The following is a 20023-nucleotide window of genomic DNA, read 5'->3' on the forward strand; positions in this document are numbered from 1 at the left end:
ACCAGCATCAAGATAAGCCCATTAGCCCTCCAAAGATTTTCGTTAAAAGTAATTTCCCATTTGAATTTGTCTTTGTCCTGTGTGTCCGATGTGTAACCCACTTCTCAGTGTTTGCTACGTGTCTCCTCTTGCACCCAGACTGTTGAATGTGAGCTCTGTAGCCTTCTGCTCGAGAGCCTGGTATAGCAGCTCCTGACTTCAGGTGGCAGCTGTCATGCACACCGAAAATCCCCTCCTCTCCCAGTGCCTTCTGTTAAGCGTGTGGGAAAGCCTCACGCAGCAGCAGCAGAATTTGAATGCTTTTGAAAAATACATGATATATTGAAATGTAGGGTAGGCAAAGCAAGGCAGCGTTCCTCAAAAAAGAGATTTGTAAGGTGCTTTAAAACTTGGAGTATGTAGATGTTTTCTGTAAAGCACAATGGGCTATTAACCTTTCAGAAAAGGCTTTCCAGAGCTCAGTCGGTAACGAAGAAGTAAAAGGTCTGTTCCCCTAGACCTCCCAGAGACTGGAGTCAGGCCTTTTACCTGGTTAAAGTGTGTGCTCCTCTTCAGCCCCAAGCCTTGGTGGGCTCTTGTGTCTGCTACCCAACCTGTCACAGTGAAGGTGCAATAGGAAAGGTTTCCACTGCACTAATTAAATAAAACCTAGTGGCCCATGAGTTACCAGTGATTCCAGCATTGAAGAAGTAGCTACAAATAAATAGGAAAAGATCCTCATACACGAGGCTTAGATGACAGCAGGAGACAACTTACTAACCCTTGGAGCAGGAAAGTGGAATCAAGTAACCATTATTTTTTTGCCATGTACTCCAAGATCCAAGCCGTTCTGGACAAAAGCAGGGACTAGTTCCTTACATCCACAGAAGGCATCAAAGTGAAGTTCTCAAGAAGTTGAACAAGGCCAAGTTCAAGGTCCTGTACCTGGGTCGGGGCAATCCCCAATATCAAGACAGGTTGGGGGGTGAATGGATTGAGAGTAGCCCTGCCGAGCAGGACTTGGGGATACTGGTGGATGAAAAATTAGATATGAGCCAGCAATGTGTGCTTGCAGCCCAGAAGGCCACTCGTATCTGGGGCTGCATCAAAAGAAGCATGGCCAGCAGGTTGAGGGAGGTGTTTCTGCCCCTCTACTCTGCTCTGGTGAGACCCCACCTGGAATATTGCATCCAGCTCTGGAGCTGACAGCACAGGAAAGATATGGACTTGTTGGAGTGGGTCCAGAGGGCCACAAAAATGATCAGAGGGCTGGAGCACTCTCCTATAAGGACAGGCTGAGAGAGCCAGGGTTATTCTGCCTGGAGAAGAGAAGGCTCCGGGAACACCTCTTTGAGGTCTTTCAATATATAAAGGGGGCTTATCAGAAAGACAGAGAGAGACTTTTTATCAGGGCCTGTAATGACAGGCCAAGAGACAGTGGTTTTAAACTGAAAGAGGGGGGATTTAGATTGGGTATAAGAAAGAAATTCTTTACTGTGAGGATGGCGAGACACTGGAATAGGTTACCCAGAGAAGTTGTGGATGCCCCATCCCTGGAAGTGTTCAAGGCCAGGCTGGATGGGGCTTTGAGCAACCTGGTCTAGTGGGAGGTGTCCCTGCCCATGGCAGCGGAGTTGGACTAGGTGATCTGTGAAGGTTCCTTCCAACCCAGGGTGTTCTGTGATTCTAAAAAGGTAAAAGTGGTCTTGTCCCCCAATGGGCTCTGATTTCATAAGTATTTACCAACAATACTGCCTGAAAATATCCTTGGTACTTATTTCTTTCTCTGGTTCTTCTGGCAAAGCTGTTTGCACAGCTGTGCTGTGGGGCAGAGCAGAAGAATGACCCAGCACAGAAACAGTGTCATGGGGTGATGTGTTTGGTTTTTAGCCAGCTCAGTTCCTCAACTGAGTCACAGAACAACCAAGCTGAGAGTTTTGCCAGTGCAGCGCAGGTCAGTACGTGCTGCAGCCTAAAGGCAGGAATGAGTGGATTTAGGGCCTCGAGAGATGAGAGGGGGAAGAAGGTATCTAGGAGGCAGGAATACCCTTAAGCTAGTGCTGCCATCAAAGATTATCCTGTGCAAACACAGCTGGAGTCATGGTGAGGCAGGAGAAACAAAGCCAGCAAGGTCTGAGAGATGTTCATTCCAGTTTCTCACATAATTCTTGAATTCCTGCTCTGCCCGGGATCCCTACAGAGAAAACCTTAAAGGGCAGAACTCACACAGCTCTGCTAATAACACATCTGATGTGTGAAGTCATCCAGGATTCACATCTCTTGGCTTTTTTTTATTGTTCCCTGAAACGGAGTGCTAGATATGTTCTTGCTTTATTTGTACTGCTCTAGTGCTTCCACCTTTAACCAATGTTGGAAGGGTGCAGCAAAGCAGCAGATTGTGCTGGCTCGATGTCTCACTGCTTTGTTTTCAGGAGATGACTTTAACTGGTTAGCCTTCTCCATTCGGTCATATTGCTTCCAGTGCTGACCAGGATATTGCCTGGCAATATTTTATTACGCCTGATGATGCTGTACAAATTTTAAGCTGAACTTTTCTCTTCCACAGGATAAAAAATTTGTGGTTGGAAACAGACAATTTGAATTCGAAGCTCTTGTTGATGAATCAGATGAAGGAAAATTTTCATTCATGAGTAAAGAGGTAAATGCAAAAATATGATTCACCTACCAAATATAGTTCTTATAGTTCCAGTGTCCACATGTGTCCAGAAATATAGGGGTAATATTGGTTTCCTCAGAGAAGAAAGTCACCTCTTGTGGAGATTCTCCTTTGGCAGTAGCAGTCAAAGGCAGCAGCTTTGATTCAGAGCTCCTGGGGTCTCCCCTCAGCCCTCAATCCTTCTCCTTGATATCTTTATCTGTGCAATCCATGGATTCAGTAAACTGTCCCTGGAGGAATTCGGGACTGTTCCTTGTTTATTCTTCACTTTTTATGCAATCTGGTGAAATCAGTGAGGATAAAACATGAGAGTTTCAGAGCTTTCCCTCTCTGATTCATTATCTTTCCCATTTTACATCTGTAAAAATGGGAATGGCAACAGTATGTTGTTGTTTAACTACTGACTAGCTATGCTTCTTTCACTCTGGTTTATTTTACAGAGAAAGGAAATGGTATTCAAAAAAATAGTCTATTTACCAAGCCTAAAGTTGGAATCACAAATTTTATGCTGACTTTAACCTTTATGTCTTATAAGCTTACTAACAGAGCAGTTTTGAGAACTGATTAGCATTTATGCAGCATTTAAGCCTAGCACAAAGCATTTGCTTTATAAAGCCATTGTATTTTTCTTTGCTCTTTTTCTTTCCCTCCGGTTGTTATTGCTGCTGTCTTTCAACCTGAGCAGAAGCTCATGTCTTGGAGCATGTGAACCTTGTGCTTTGGCTATAACGAGGGGGTTGCGCTGCAAAAGATGCAAGAGATTTCCCCTCCGTGTGGTGCGAGTCTGCCGTGCCCACAGAAGTAATGGGGCCAGATGGTGTGGGAAGGGAGAACTCAGCAGGGTCAGCAGCTATACTTACTGAATCTGAACAGTACCTTTGCTACTTGGATACTTATAATCAAATGTAAATTAAATTAATGTAAAGCGGGTATTCAGATATTGCTGTCCCTTGATACTTGAAAATTCCGATTGTGAAGAATTAGGTTCATTAAAACATTTTTCTGTAAGTGTATTTGGCCAAGATGAAAAAAAGACCATAAGGTTTGGGACAGTTTCTAAAACCTTCACAGCTCCAATAATTGAGTACCATAGAAAACACGTGAAATTAACCTTGCCAGATGAAGGTATAAATCTCTCTATTGCGTCATCTTTTCCAGTTCTCCTATAGTGCAAATGAAACCATACAACTTAACTTATCCATAAGAACAAGAACAGATAAGGTCAAGATTGACAGCAAACTGATGGGTAAGTAAGAAATACAGGATTAAAGGGAGGTTAATTACAGTAAACAGAAATCTGTTCCTTCATAATTTGGAGTCATGTGAATTAGAATGTTACCTTTGTAGGTTTTACTGGTTTAGGTGAAACAATTAAATCTGACAGATCAAAAGTTATTAATACTAAACTCATGAATTAAACATCAGTGTTGTATGTTTTAAAGGCTGTTTTAAATATGCTACCATTATTTTCAAGTTTGCTTTTGCTCTGAAGGGCGATCTTAATAGCGAAGCTTCAGAGTTCAGATGTACTTAAGTAGTTTGATTTATGTTTTTTCAGTGACCATTTCCCTTCCCAAATTAACTTCCCCCCTCCAATAGCAGAAAGGGGATCCTTCTCACTGCCACACGTATGGACTTCACCTGAGATCTCAACTTTCAGCTGGGTCTCAGCTCAGACAGGTTCTGCAGTCTTTACATCTGCTGGCAATCAGCAACACACAGTGTGCTTTCAGCTGATTACTTTGTTCATTTATTTCTATGGCAACAAAAAGTATATTAAGTTTTATAGCACAAAGACTTGGTCTTCAATATGAATTGCTTATTTCTTTATTTTTATTTCTTTCAATGTACAACAATGAAGCAATTATGTCTGTGAGCCTGGTCCTGAGCTGTGGTGAGGAAGCTCCATCAAAATCGGTGGTGCAGGTGGTGGAGCTGGGACATACCTTACGCTTCTTTGGACTGAACTTTAAGGAATAAACTTGCAAAAGCTGCGAGGCAACACACTTGTGATGAGTCAGTGTCAGGAAAACTAATACTGCCCCTGAGTAACGTCCCTTGCAGATTAAATCTTCAGACCATATTTTTCCATCCGTACAATATTTAAATTTCTTCCCTTTCTTGTTGGCAGCATAGAAGTACGTTTTTAGAAGATTTTCCCTATGTCTCTGTGTGCAGTGTTGAAAGCACTTAAAAGAGGACCTGGCATGAATGATACAGGGAGGTTATATTACAGTCTCACACCGTCCTAATTTCCATTCCAAAGGAATGTGGTGTTTAAAACTGCAGAATTTTGACCAAATATTCCCAACATCTTTCTTCCCAGTCTTGGAAAAACATAGAAAAAAAGAAGTAGCTAAATTATTAAAGAAATGTTATAATTCAAATTGAAATATAGAACCCTTGCCAGAGGGGAACTGAAAAATTATCAACAAATGTCTCTTTTTATTATAAAAAGGATTTTTTAAATCCAAATTCTCTCCTACGTTTAAATTTCCTTGCCATATGAAATCTGGAGCGTAATGTTTTTCATGCATCTTGAAAAGAATTGGCTTTGGGTATACGGTTGCTGCTGAGAAGCACCTTTGAACCTGCCACTGAAAGAACCCTTTCTTTGTATAACACTTAGTGAATACTAAGTTACGATAGCGTTTTTACATCTCTAGCCATCAGGGGTTCTGAACAGTATGAAATCCCATATATCCCTTTTATCCTTTGTCCTTTTTATCAATGATTTCACAGCTGGTATCTCAAGGTGATGGATAAGAGTCTGAATCTAATGAGTGGCTTGCTGCTGGTACATTTAATGAGCTGATCAGTGAACAGGGGGAGTGTTTAATGCTTTAAGGCCGTAGCTTTCTCCGTTGCATTTATGCAATTGGATGTGAGGGACGTCAAGGCGTTGCAGCGCTGACATTGTTTACTGAAGGATGGGATGAAAATCCCTGACCAGCCGAGGCAGGGTAACAAAGTAATCCAGGAAACATGTTCCCATGCTGTATCAGGTAGCCATGGGGCGGCGTGGGTGGGAAATGCAGGGTTTAGGAAGGCAAGGGGAAGATTTGTTTAACAATATTGCCCACTCAAGTCCCTCTGCAGTAGCAGCCTTTCAGAGTGCTGGATTAAGAAAGCAATCTGGTTCCTGCGAAAGCAGTTTTCAGCGTAGACATGAGGAAACTTTTCCTTGCCGCTGTCTGCACCGTCTCTTCTGCTTATAAAAGCAAACAGCAGCATAGCGCGGCTGTCAGTCTGGTGCTTTTCCCCAGCATTATGTTCACATCCAACATACGGAGCGAGTAGTTAACACGCAGATTGTTTAAAATATTGCTTGGGTTATATTTGTTGCTCAGTGACTTCTGCATTGATGTGCTCGGTATATGATGCTACTTCTGCTTTGTGCTCATCGATTCCTTGACAATTCAAGATAGGGGTTGAATCAAATGGATGCTCTTTCTCATCGATTCACTCTTACAAATGCCAGAGTCCCTGGGCTTTGCATACACCTCCAATGATGTCTCGACTGAGTTTGGGCTGGTAAAGCTACTTGAAATCAAGTGGATATTCTGATTAGATTTAAGAAGGGTCAAAACCAGCCTTCATCATTGCATTAACTCCTCAGTGTAAGGGAAAGAATAAAAATGTGTTATTCTACTAAAGACGAGCTGTGAAACTGAACGCCCAGGTTTTTCAATATGCATCGTTTAGAGAAAAACTGCCCTTATGTGGTTGTATGCTCTCATGCAAGTGGCAGAGAGACTGTAGTCAAGTTTTGGGCATCTGTAATATCGTTCATGCCTGGTAGGGGAATAATGGCACTGCTGAAAAATAATGGAAAACCAGCATTCTCATTTTACTTTTTCATTTCGGTAGGAATCTGACATGGTAGCCTCTTGGAATTGGATTTAAAAACTAGTGCTGCTGCTGTTATCTAGGAAGATATCAAGTGCATTGAAATGTTAGTCACTGGATGGTGCTTTTGCTGGTGTGCTTCCTAGAGTCCTGCTTCTCTGAGAATAAAAGCTTTCTTTAAATAGACATTTTTGATGGCCTTTACCATATGCAGTCTCAAAGGATTTATCATAGTCTCTCTTGCCCACATCTGGTCGCCTCTGTTTACTTCGCTTTGCTTCCTGCATCTTTAAGGATGAAACTCCTTTGAAAAAAACCCAGTGTCACAAAGGGTACCATTTCTTGAGACTTAATGAGCACATAAAACAGCTACTGGAAAGGGGAGATGTTGAGTCTCTGTCTTGTACCCCCCACTCCCATCTGTGAGCATGTTTAACTCTTGAAAGAGCACAGGAGGAAACCTCGATAGTTTTCTGCTGTTCTGGTAAATTAAGTTGATTTACAAGAAGACTCAACAAGTGCCAGAGCCTCGATGGCAGAGGGTAAGGCTATGTGGCCAGAAAAAAAGAGCAGGCAAAAATAGAGAGAAGCAGGGATGAAAGGAAGGAGCAGAAAAGGAGGGAGTAAGAAGTTCCCCTCTATGATAATTGGCTCACCTTCCCAGGGAAGCACAGCACCCACACGCCACGTAATCTGTGCAACTTGCATGCTTTCCCTAGAGAAACACGTGGCATCTTTTCAGTCTGTTTTCTTCTGGGCTAGCTCTCCAGTGCATCTCCAAATGTTTTCTTCCAAGCCCAGGCTTTCCTTCTGGTGCTGAACCACCCAGCTATGTCTCCAGGCTTTGCATCTATTTGGGAAAATTAATTTTGTTCAGTGACTGTGCATCATGCTAGAGATTGATGGGGGCCAAAACATGGTTAGTGTCTGGGCCAGTTCGTGCATGGTTCATCAGTAAGAGGGGCATGACTGTCAGACCTGATTTCTTGGCTCAGAAAAACTAGAATTAAACTCCACTACAGAAGGAATAAGGCGTACATCAGGACGGCAATTCAAGACAAAAGTGAAAACAAAGGCAAGAAAACAGAGAAGAGTGGAGAAACGAAGAGGTATTAACTTGAACAAAGGATAGCACTTCATTAAATGTTAACTTTCTTTTCGGTTCAGGCTTTAGCGATGATTGTGCAAAGGTCCAAATGCCCTGGAAACGGCCAACAAAGGCAGCTCTCTTCCTCTAAATACGCAGCTGGCAGCGGTCCCATGCCAGCTGATATCTGTCCCTACCAACAGCCATGCAGAGTTTATACCCTTCCACGTCTTTACTCCTGGTACACCAGGAGGACCTGTTTCTTTGGGCTACTCTTTGAGCACTTGTATAGGCAGGTTCATTGAGGACAGGCAAAGAAAGAACTTTGTACTTAAACATTTTCACAATGCCGGCATGACAAAAATGCGTTTGGGTTCTATTTGATAGTTTATTCATACTGCGCACATGGACAGATTTCGCGTTTTCCCATACAGGGAAAAATACGGTTTTCTCTCAGCATCATTCAGGGGTTTAGTGCAGAGCGTGTGTATTCTTCACACGACTCAACTGAGCAACGGGTAGGCTTTGTACATAGGGTTAGTTTTCCTTCCTTTAGTATACTGAATATCCTTAAAACAGAGGAAAATGTCTAAGTGCATTTACCGTTCATATTTCAGTGACTCTGTACAACTGCTCTTATGGACGAAGTGACTGCAGCTTATGCCTCGCGGCCCATCACGACTATAAGTGCGTCTGGTGTGAAGAAGATGGCAAACCCAGCAAGTGCGTTTATGAAAAACTCTGTCACGCTCCTCCCACCGACACGTGTCCTCATCCAGAAATCACTCGCGTAAGATTGCTTTTTTCTCACCCCACCAGTGTATTATTTTTCAGGAGAAAGCATCCAAGCAAGCTCATACTGAAAGGCAGTTTCTTTCCAAGGGTGTTAAGTAAGCCTCTGAAATAGCTGCAAGGAAATAATGCCAGTAGCGATGTGTGTGAGAGATTTGTAAAGACTCAAAATAAGAGACTGAATGGAGTCTTTGAGAGTCCTTGTTTTTCAAGCCCTGTCCTCTCTGTGCTAGAAGCCAGCCTAGCAGTGTAAGCTTAAATGTGGCACTTGGTTCTTGGGAATTAACATGAATTTTTCTTCTCTCTGAAGTCCTTTCTACCTGAAATAAGTCTGTTAGAGAGGTTCACTGCTCCTGGAACTACAAGCAGTTAGCAGGCTCATTAACAGGCTTCAAACTAGACTTTTAAATAGTATTTAATAAGGGAGCAGGTTGTTTCTGCACTACCATGTGTTTTGCAGGTGTCAGTGATATTTTCCAGTCCACACCGGAATCAAACCCGAGGCAGTAGAAGTTGAATGTAAGAAGTCAGAGAGGCCAGATGTGCACCCCTGACTTACTCTGCGGTTGGAGTATTCACCCAGGGTGAGGGAAGAGTGTTGTCCACCTTGGTGGACCAGTAGCCAAAGCAAGAAGTGGTAAATCCTTGTCCTTTTCAGCTACAAGCCAAATGCTGTTTTTCTGGGCATAATTGCCAAGAAAAGAGTGATATGTACTTCCACTGGGCATATCCAAATTGCTGCAACAGTGATATCAGTACTTTGAAACTCAGACACGGCGTTTGATGAGAACATATCCCAAGCTGTCACAAAATGTGGTAACTGTGTGACAGAGACCGAGAGCTGTAACAGGGATGTTTCACTCAAATAAGACAGAACTCTATAATTCCAAATCCTATGGCTCAAACTGGTAGAGATGCTGAATATCGTGAGGCTACGCAGTTCGAGGTGCAGTGTGGGTACAGGCAGACCAGCAGATGCTGGACGAGGTTGGCCATGATGGTGTGTCTAAGAAGAAATGGCAGGTAAACAGTTGAAGTCTGCCAAGGAAAGCAAATACCCTGAAATCTCAACAGAAAGTGTGGCGAAGAATACTTGTGTGATAGCTGTTCCCAGATAATGATGATTTAAGTAGGAAGGAAAAGGAAAATTAAGAAAAATAAAAGTGTTTTCACCTGGGATACTGTTTGTACGTGATTGTGGATTAAATACTGGATACAGAAATGTTTGGTTTTTTCAAAGCCTTTGTTAGCTTCAGATTTGGGCAAAATATTTGGAAACATTTCCACAAACCGTTGAGTCATTTTTCAGCTAGTTGATTTGTGGGTTGAGCGCAAAGGGATGGTCAGTGGGCAGAAGTTTTAGGAAGCTGAACCAGTGGAAGAGCAGAGCGAGTGATTCTGCTGGGCAGCAGGCAGCACCAGCCATGTCTCTGTGCTCAGACTTGCTTAGATCTAAGAAACTGTGATTTTGATGGAGCAGACATTAAAGTCCGGACTTTCAGAAACTGTGTATGTTTGGCTTCCAGTTACTGCATTTGGGACTGTGCAACCTCCCTCTTCTTGATGGTAAACTTGCAGCCCTCCAAAGCTGAAGACCTGGAAAGGTCTTGCTGGAGGTGCTCCAAATAGGAAAGCAGGTTAGTCTCCAAACAAATATTCAGAATTCAAGTGCCTGCTCAGGCCATATTTCAACCTGAGAAGTCCACTGCAACAGCAGGATTTTCTCAGTCCTGATTTTAATTGCAAATTATTTAATTAGCATCAGCCCATGTACTGCAGCATCCTACCATTTGATGCAGTGTGGAAGATCAGGGGACTAGGGGAGCTTTTGAAGACACTATGTGGGGCAGCACCGTGTGTTAGGAAGGTGCTCTGTTCTGATGTGAACCTAAAGGGAGAAAATCATGGCAAAAAAATGCTGGAAAAGCTCTGTGGAATGATTGCGAGAGGAGCCCCATCCATTGGCTTTTCAAAGTCACGGTGCTTTAGTGGAGGGAGCAAACTTAAAACAGAGTAAAGACGAGGCAAGAGTTTTGTACGTAACAGTCTGCCACAGGAGACACAAAATCCGCAGCTGATGAATACTGGTTCTGAGCTAGCAAATGATTAATTAACATTAAAAAGTTTCATAGCCTGTTTTTGTGGGGGTCCGACAAGAAACATCTTCTGCATTTCAAGTGCAGGTAAGTCAAAGTAGCTTTAAGTAATATGGAAGAGCAACATGGTCACTGCAGTATTTAATTTTGCTTTTTTTTTTTCCTTTCCCTCCTGCAAACACAGATTGAGCCAAAAACTGGACCACTAAGTGGTGGAATTCTTTTGACCATAATGGGATCTAATTTGGGAATAAAAGCAGCAGATGTAAAAAATATAACAGTGGCAGATGAGGAATGTCTTTTCAAAGAGGAATTCTACTCTGTTTCCACAAGGTAATTGTTGGATATTTTTCACAAGATTTTAGAAGAAAAAAGGAACTTCTGTGCATTTTCAGGAGAAGATCTTCCTGTGGTTATACAAGATTATCAATAGAAGAAAGAACTGGTGCTATATACCTGCAATATTTCTGAGTCTACTTAAAATTGTTATAGATTCTAATACAGCAACAAATTGACAATAGCGTAGTACCATCCTGCTTCTGATTTTTTCCTTATTTTTTTGAAAAGCTTTCATAAACTATTACTGCAGATATCTCAAGGCTATTTATTTGTTTTGAAATTAAAGGCATCATAGGTGTGCATCTAGTCATTAAAATCTTTGCTAAATCTGAAGCACAGTGCAGCCAAGCACACAAGATTTACGGGAAAGTAGGCAAAGCAAGAGGAAGCTTACATCTTTTTGGTTTAGTCCAGCCACAAAATTTCCTGGGGGCAGGGAGGGAGCCCGGAGCTTGGGTTCGGCTTTAGATGACTAAGTTTCATTGCAGAGCCAACAAGTCCATGGATGTTGAATTGCCTAAGCAGGTTGGTAGATGTTTTGTGGATTACTTGTCACACTCTTAAGCAGTGTCAAAAATTAAAACAAAGTGCCTAAATTCTTCTAGGTGGTGAGGTGTTTACTACAGATGATGTAGTAATCGAGCATCAACCTTGGCTTTCTTTCCCTTCAGATAAAGTGTAATACAGTGACATCTTGCTGTTTCTGTGGTGTGTTTTGAAAGGGATTTTGAAGATACCTAAGTGAGTTTTTAGCTTTTGAAAAATGTTTAGCTTTAGTCAGTTTGTGGATCAGGCATTTAGAAGCTTCCCAAGTCCCTAGGATTTAAGAATGTGTGTATAGCTGTATACCTCTTACTGCTTCCCAAATCCATTGCTGTCACTCGTGCGTTTACATGTGCATCACCGTCCACAAAATTCCCAACTCTTTTACGGTCATCTTTTCCCATTCCCTATTTTCAGTGTTTGCAAAAGCTGCACTGAATTGCAGCATAGCCTTACAAGAATTTCCCCAGCCTCCTGGCTTTTTCTAAAGCTTTTTGATATTTTTAAATACGTGGAAAGGAGCCAGAACTGAGATGACTGGTTCCTTGTATCATAGCAACATTACTGGTTTCCTGAGCTCTGCTAGTGTGGTAATGGGTGAGAACAAATGCAACTTGCATAATGTAATTTATCAACAAATTAAGGAGTTTTGAAGGATGTTCTCCATTAGGGAAGCCTTGAAAAAGAAGTTATTCGGAATCTCCAAATAGGTATCTATAATTTTCTGTCTTTTTCTTCCTCCATTCTTTTGTTTTATTATTACCTTCTTTTATTTAATTTAATAATAATAAAAAAAATAGTAAGTACCTGGTCTTGTTCCCCTGTCCTTCTGCAGTGAGAAGCTAGTCATTTTTAGGAGACAGTTGCTCCCATGGGCAGGAGAGCAGCGAGATTTAAGGCACTTAAGGCTGCTTTCTGCCTCTGCGGTGATTTAATTGTTGGCCTTTGAGAAGTGGTGTTCTCATTCTTTGTAGTTTTCCATTTGTAACGTGGGGGAAGGGAGGCAATGCCAACACTGGGGAGGGGAGGGAACTTTTCTCAATTAAAATCCCTGCTAACCACGTTACAGCATTCCCCCCACACACACACACCCCTGGCCCCGGCCCCCGACTGCTTTCCCTTGACATATGGTAGAAATTCCTCCAAAGGCACCGTTTCCTGTTTCTGCCTGACAAGAAGATACAACTTCCAAGAATACAGTAGAGAGATGATGAGGAACAGACTCAGGCAGCCGTACACATGCCAGGACATGCAAGAATTTAGAGAATTTTGTCCATTTGCCAGTACCCAGGCAGAAAAGTCTGGAGTGATCCGCAGAGGGACTTGACAATCCTTTTATTATAAGTCCCGATTTAAGTACATTATACCCAGTAATTTGGGGTGGTTGGTTTGTTGGTTTTTTTTCTATTTGAGTGGGCTTTTTTTAAGCAGTCGTGCATTGCTTAAGGAAGAATAGCAATAATCCTGGAGGTGAAGAGCAAAGGAAATGAGCAGTGATCCTCGGGGTGTGTCCTGTGTGAAAGCCCGCGCAGGCTGCAAACATTATATACGTCCTTATCTCACTGTATTATCAGCTCTCCATTAAGCATTTGTCCCAGTTTTCAAGCGTGTCGAATCCTTATGGCATTTTCATGCTTGTGTTCTGTGGATCACCTGTTTGAAATAAAAAATTTAAACATCCAAGCTATCACTCAGCAGCAGCGTTAGTTAAGGCAGTGTTTTCTTGGCCAGTATTCCTTGACCTCTGATTTTGCGTGGGCTACCTGAGGATTTATTTTCAGAGAACAGTAATTCCAAAGGTATTTTGATCGTCGGTGTGAAAATACAGCAGTTAAAAGCTGAAAGGTAGCAGGATGCACAACAAAAGTATTAGCGCTAAAATGCTCAAAGTTATAAGAAAGCTGATAGCCTGATTCTTACATCAAGGGCAGAGCGTGTGGATCCTTTGGTTTTTTAACATCACCAGGTCCGTTGAAAACCTTGTGTAGGGTTGGAGAGGTTCGTCTCTGACTTCTGGGCTGAATTTGAGTCTTCTGTAGAAGGCACCTCTACTAACAGGCTGCTAAAGTAGCTGCTACGTACAGTGCTCATGTTTCAGTTTTACCTTCCTTTAGATATAAAATATTCTCGGGTGATTTGCTGGGAATCTGATGCAGAGCTCAAGTACCTTGTGCAGGATAAAGCAAAGTTAGTGCTTTTGCTGGCAGTGTGTGTGGTAGCTCATATACATTGCATTGGTATTGCAGCTGTTACTTCTAATAGATTAAACTTACATTCTTTCTTGCTAGGATTGTATGTCAAGTTGGACCAATGAATGAACCAAAACAAGGTCAGATCGAAGTTAACATCAATGGAAAATTAGGTAGATCACCAAGTGAAGTGCAGTTTACATACCAGGTAAGTGCATTTTTTTCAGTGACCTGTTTTATACCTTGTGCATGACTTAAGTTAGAAGTTTACCTGTTAAGCACAGTCTCGCTTGTCTTTTGTCTTGCAAACTTTGTTTCATCAATAGCACTATCATTCAAGTACGTTAGAAAACATTTAACTTGAGCATTTCTTTATACAAAAGGTGGACCGAAAAATCTATTCTGACCAATAGATCCAGAGCCTCAAAATAGGATGATGTTGTTTGCAACTCAAGTTAAAAAGATATAGAAGAAAATAAACTAATTGTCTTATTCAGTAGCGACACCATATCTCTTTAAGTGTCGCTATTGCATTAAAAAAAATCAGCACTGCAAAAAATTAGGTATTCTTTAGGCACAGTTAGTGCACTATTTTAATCACTGTGTTTAGTCTAGCCAGCGTTCTTAATTACAAGAATGGATGCAGAGCAGCTGAAGAATAAGTAATGAAGGTACATTAATTTTTAATAATTTATTTCATTCAAAAATATGGCATGCAGAGCCACAGACAGCATGATGTGTGTTCATGTTACACATGTGCTTTGTTTTCAGTGTCACTATGAAGGATAATTTCATTTGTTTCTTACTTGCTTTACCCCAAATGTGGCCTCAGATTATAGCTGGTTTAGCCTGTGGTTTTAGCAGGAAGTAGCTTTGTCTCTATCTATGAGGTCTTCAAAATTTATAAGAGCCTGTGATAGTTGAGAAGTTTAAATAATCTCTGTCTTCATATTGATACTTAAAATTAGGTCTATAAATTGTAAATTTGTAAAACATAAAGAGTGGGCTAGGCTTTTATCTTCTCCCTTATTTAAACTTTTGTCTCATTAATTCTTGATATCTTCTAAGAAGGAAAGAAGTCAGCAGTAAGAGGTAGAATAAATCAAGAATGACATTCAACTGAGAAGAAGATAGTCTTGTTTTCACAAAACAGGGTAGAAGTGAGCTTTCCATGATTTCCAAGAAAATACCTCCTCTCCCTGGTGGTATCTCTGCAAAACACACTTTTTGCTTGAAAATACCCTATGTTCTTTTGTGGAAATGTAAGTTGCAATTAAGTCTTTCTTCATAAATCTCATTCATTCTAACCAGAGAAGAAGAACGTAATCTCCCGTGTTTATGTGTTTGTAGTCTCTAGGACAGAGGCTATGACAGTAAACCCTACATGAGGTGAGATTTTGACATGAACCCATTTTGTTGGGTATGTTCTACACCGGTTCTCCTAGGCTTCTCCTGTGCATAAGGGTTCCCCCATGGTTTCCGTGAAAACCACATGAAGAAGTTGAGTGTGTTGAAATGTAATCTGGAGCCCCCGTGCAGGATTCAAAGCCTGTCTGTGAACTTGTGCTGGTGCGGTTCCCTGCTCAGCACAGCTGGGAGGCGAGATAAGCAGCCGCTGCTTTTGGCTCCTTGATTGCCCATCGGTGAGGCACTAGGAGAAGCCACTGCACAGGTGTCATCCAGGTGGATGCCCAAACCACAACAATGGTTTCCTGCAAGTCCAGGACTTCCTCTGTGCCAGTATCTGCCTGCACTCAGGTTACTGAGCTATCAGATACCTAAGCTGACTGCCAATAAAGAGCATTTTTATTTACTGCAAAAATCTTGTCATGGGGACTCTGTATACAAAATACAAAGCAATGACAAGTAATACAGTTCATGCCTTAAAACTGGTGACATTGGTTTCTAGTTTCATTTTTCTCTATTCCATGAGAAAATTAAGCCAACTGTGGACTGCAGTAGGATTGAAGTCAGTACAGGGGCGTTGCACTCATGTGCACCTCTACAAGTGTGACACAAGCGCTTTTGGTGTGAGAACAGACAACCAGAGCAGACAGTCTCATCAGTTCAGTTGTCTTAAAAGCTACAATCTTGTTTTGCCGCTGTTTTCAGGCAGTTCTTTGGTGACTTCTTTCAGCAGACGTGTGAAATCTGTGCTTTGTTTAAAACCTCTTCTATTCAGTTTATACAAAGGAAAGAAAATATTCTTCTTTACAAGAACCTCCCTAAAATAAATTTTCTGTTATATAGTTTTCCCTTTCTTTGGCACATTGGCTGCCCTCCTGCTGGTAATTATCACTGTTTTTACTGTGTGCTGTGATAACCCAAAGCACAACAGCTTTAGCACAAAAGCAGTGACCACTCTCAGTGTGCTGCGTGGCGGTGCAGGGCAGAAGCGCACAAGCCGTGCCCAAGGAGACAGTGCAGCTGCTCAGCCTGATGTGTCTGTGTACACTAGAGTTGCATCCATGCTCCCCACGGTCTCAGCCTCATACGTGTGACTAGTGTCTACCACCAAAACCACAGTCAGTTTTCAAGGAGAATGGGTAGGAAAAGACATTTTTTATGATGGGTGTGGTGAGACACTGGAACGGGTTGCTCAGAGACACTGTTGATGCCCCATCATTGGAAGTGTTCAAGGTCAGGTTGGACGTGGTTTTGAGCAACCTGATCTAGTGAAAGATGTCCCTGCCCATGGCAGGGGAGGTGGACTACATGATCTTTGAAGGTGCCTTCTAACCCAAACCATTCTCTCTGATAAGTACTATTACATTTGTCTGTTGTTGCTACCCAGCCTGAATGATGAGATGTATTTTTAAAGCTGGATCAATGAGGATCAATAGTCAGAACAACTTGGGGCTTAGACTTGTGCTTCTGCCCCAGCACGGCGCATTTCTGAGCCAAGGAATGCATGAGACCTCCGTTAAACGGGTCAAAAATCCAGTTAAAAGGGAAGCCACGGTTTCAGTTTAAAAATATTTCTGAACTCAAATGCCCTGGTCCACAAGAGTCTGTGCTGTGCAGTAAATACCTCGTCAAAACTTGCCACATAACAGGGGAAGAAAGCTCCCTTTCTCCCTACCTATCACAGTTTCTCTACCCAACGTGAGTTCTCGTCAAGTCCAGCCATTCCAGCAAAATTAAATTCTGGTAACCCAGTCCTCCTCCGCTGACATTTCTCTTGTTTCATTATAAGCAGGATCACGCAATAACCAGTCTCCTGCTTAGTGAAACAGAAATGAAGTTATGCTAAATTTTAATATCCAGCTATGCGGTACATCTGGAGCACTGACAGCTTGGCTGGTCTCTAAGCAGGTGGAGCAGTGGCATGGCTAAAGGCCAGTCCTGCTTTTTCGCTTGTTTTTAACTTTATCTGATTTGCTTGTTCCTATGGCAGTGAGAAGCACTGTCAAAGGAAGGGGTGAAGCTTTTCCTAGGTATATGGCCCAGATTTGCTGATCCCATTGAAGCGTGATTCCTTTCTCAGAATACCTCGTCTGCAGACTCGAGCCACCAGAACGAGAGCTTGCAGCCAGTTCTGGCATCTCCAGCATCTGTTTGCAAGAGTAATTCTGGGACTTTTAGGCTGTGCAGATTAAAAAAACTACATGGTTTCAGAAAACTCCATTAACTGTAAGATGATGAAATTAGCGGTAGGACCTTTCAAAATTGTAATGCATTTCTGAGGCGCTGGAGGTAGTTTCGGGACTTGCTTGGAAAAAATTACTTCGGTAAATTGGGAAGTTTCTTTATCTAAACAAGATGAGATGGATAACCGAAAAGAGGAAGAAAGGGGGATAAATTAGGGTCTGATCTGAAAACAAACATGAAGATGACTATTCACCATACTGGAAGTCTGAATGTGAACCTGAACAGCACAGTTACATATAACAGGGTGCACTCTTCCACCTTAATCTGCTCCCAACCTGACAGTTTCCTCTTACCTTCATCCATCCTCTGCTTTCCTGCTTGATGTTTGAAGCAATTGCTCTGGGAGCCCTCACCACTGCAGCGCCATTAGTGCCACGAGGCTTTTGTGAAGGGTTTTAGCTCACATCATAATTTTTCTCCATGACTCTTTACCTCAACATGTGCATTTTACGCTGTAGTTGGGGGTTTTGGGTGGGGTTTTTTGGGGGGTTGTTACATGCTAGTTGCCATTATGATTGATGCTGATGAACCGCATATCCGCCGCAGCCTGGAATTGCTTCCAGAGAGGGGATCGTGGCTATTTTATTCTTGAGTCCTGGAGCACATCTTGTTTGTGTATCAGCCTGCGTGGGGGCCAGGAGAACTCCTGGGTAGTTGAGAGTTTTAGGGAAGTGGCCCTTCTTCATATGGGTATTATTAGACTTAATTCTCTACCATCTGAGCTATGCACTTAAATATGAGTCCCACCATCCAGTGCTCGTGGTTCTGCTTGAAAGCTGCCAGTGAACACTGGCTGTATCATAGTGCAGACTTTCCGGTCATGCTTGCTTCCATTTCTCCATCAAACCTGTCAGCAAAGCTCTGTGGTCTTTTCAGAAAATCATGTGGTGTCTGCCTCACGATAAAAAGATGCTGCCTGCAGTCCAAAAAATTAGTTGTGTAAAATATCAACCCTTCGCATAAGCACCTCATCCACAGCAGACAGCACACAACATGCATCGCCAGGCAAATGCTCTTTCCCGGGCACCTGGAGTGGCTGGAAGCGTTTGATCGGCTCACATGGTGTGAGGTTTGGACGAAGCAGCCCCAGGAAGGCAGGGCTGGGCTCGCTTCTCTGCTGTTGCAGAAATAACCCAGGAACCGAAGCCTGGCTTGTGCTGTGGATGCTGTGACGAGGCGAGCTGGTGGGTCAGGTCAGCCACTGTGGCGAACACCAGGCTGCCAAGAGCGCGCAATGGAAATTCTCTGGTTGAATATCCTGTGAGTGGGTGGCTTGTCTGAAGAAACAAGAAGCAGGCTCCCTTGAGTCTGAGAAAGGAGGGAAGTGGAGGGGGAAAGAGCAGTTCCTAATCACTTGCATACCCTATTCAGAAGCTTAATTTAGCTCCTGCGGTTACCTTTATAGTCCATGAAATGACATTTTGACCTCCAAGAAGGTGGCCGGTGTCTACAGCACTTTGTGGGCTATGCCTTCAGTGCCTTTAATTTTTGTGTGTGTTATATGCAAGTGTTGGCAGAATAATTTGGCTTTCAATGTGGTGCAGATAATTTTGGTAACAAATTAGTTGTTTCACAGACCGGCTTCGTGAGCCAGAACTTACTGCAGCTGGGACCAGGATGAGGAAAGGGAAAGGTTACTTGTGGAGGAAAGGATGGGTGAGATAAACGCAGGCCAATAGTGTGCTCTGCACATTTGTGAAAATCTTATTCACGTGTGGGTGCAGTGTCATCGGGTCCTTGACACAGCATCCCTGTGCTCTGCTTGTGTGGAAGCACAAGAGTCCATTCCTACTTGTGAAGGTGTGCACTTGCATCAAAGGCAAACCCCCAGCCGGAGGTCACTGCCTACAGGAGCTGGCAGAAAGGAGCTTAGGTGGCTTTGCCATTTGCTGCCCATCATGTCCATTTGAACATATCCATCTGTTGCTGGCTTCCCCTTGTGCTGCAGCTGGCATCTCTCATGGCATCACGGGGATATACTCTGCCACCGTCCTCTTTTCCCTCCCCAGTTGTCTCTCTGCTTGTGGCCTGGCACATAGACTTCATGCCAAGGTTTCTTTGCATCTCCGTTAGGCTCCCATCCTCTGTTGCCTTCCAACTGTTCCTGAATTTCTGGCCCCTCTTGTGATCCACCAGTAGCGTCCTTGGTGGCTGGTTGTTTTTCTCTTTGATTTTCTGCATTAGTGAAGGATAAAGGGTAACCACTTTCATCTCGGTGGTGTAGTTCTTGGGCTAGAAACTGCCTACCACAGATGAATATTATAGTAGATAATACCCCTATTTATGGAGTCATGCCCAGGAATATAAAAAGTTGAGGGTGTACTTAGTGGGAGACGAGTGGAAAAGTAGAGAAATGTAAAAAGAAGACATGCAGAACCTAGGTGATGCTCCACAGGAGTGCACTCCTCTTGTTCTTGAATACTGTGCAAGGGACCAGAATTGAGTTGGCTGGACATGACAGTGTAAACCAGGAAAGCTGCAAAGCAAACAAACCCGGTGAAAAAGAACACAAATCAGCTCGCCAGATCCGATCCCAAATACAAGTTGGGTGAGTGAAAAAGAGACTGGAGGAATGGTTCTCTTTTGCACCTGCATATCTTTAATTGGAAAATTGCAAAAATTGGGAAAAAAAAAAAGAGAATAGCAGTAACCCCACTGATAGCCAGGTAAAAGCTGTGCTTTGCTTTGACACCAGCAGATCCCAGAGATCTAAAATGCTGTGAGCTCTCTGAAGCATTTTCAGCCTGTAAAAGCTATCTTTTACTAAAATTGTAATCAGAAACCTGAAGAAATAAGAGATCACCTTCCTAACTGTGCACAA

General features: G+C 42.7%; 1 protein-coding gene across 5 annotated transcripts in view; it reads left to right on the forward strand.

Annotated features, from left to right (window-relative positions):
• PLXNB2 (plexin B2) overlaps positions 1-20023 on the forward strand; it is a 260188-nt gene that overhangs the window by 199782 nt on the left and 40383 nt on the right. For all 5 annotated transcript variants that reach the window (XM_063323324.1, XM_063323326.1, XM_063323328.1 and 2 more), the window contains 5 exons: positions 2546-2638; positions 3815-3902; positions 8210-8382; positions 10665-10813; positions 13651-13759. In XM_063323324.1, the coding sequence (XP_063179394.1) occupies positions 2546-2638; positions 3815-3902; positions 8210-8382; positions 10665-10813; positions 13651-13759 (612 nt within the window). The remainder of the gene's footprint in view (positions 1-2545; positions 2639-3814; positions 3903-8209; positions 8383-10664; positions 10814-13650; positions 13760-20023) is intronic.

The sequence above is a fragment of the Chroicocephalus ridibundus genome, chromosome 1 (assembly GCF_963924245.1).
Source record: "Chroicocephalus ridibundus chromosome 1, bChrRid1.1, whole genome shotgun sequence".
Lineage (NCBI taxonomy): Eukaryota > Metazoa > Chordata > Aves > Charadriiformes > Laridae > Chroicocephalus > Chroicocephalus ridibundus.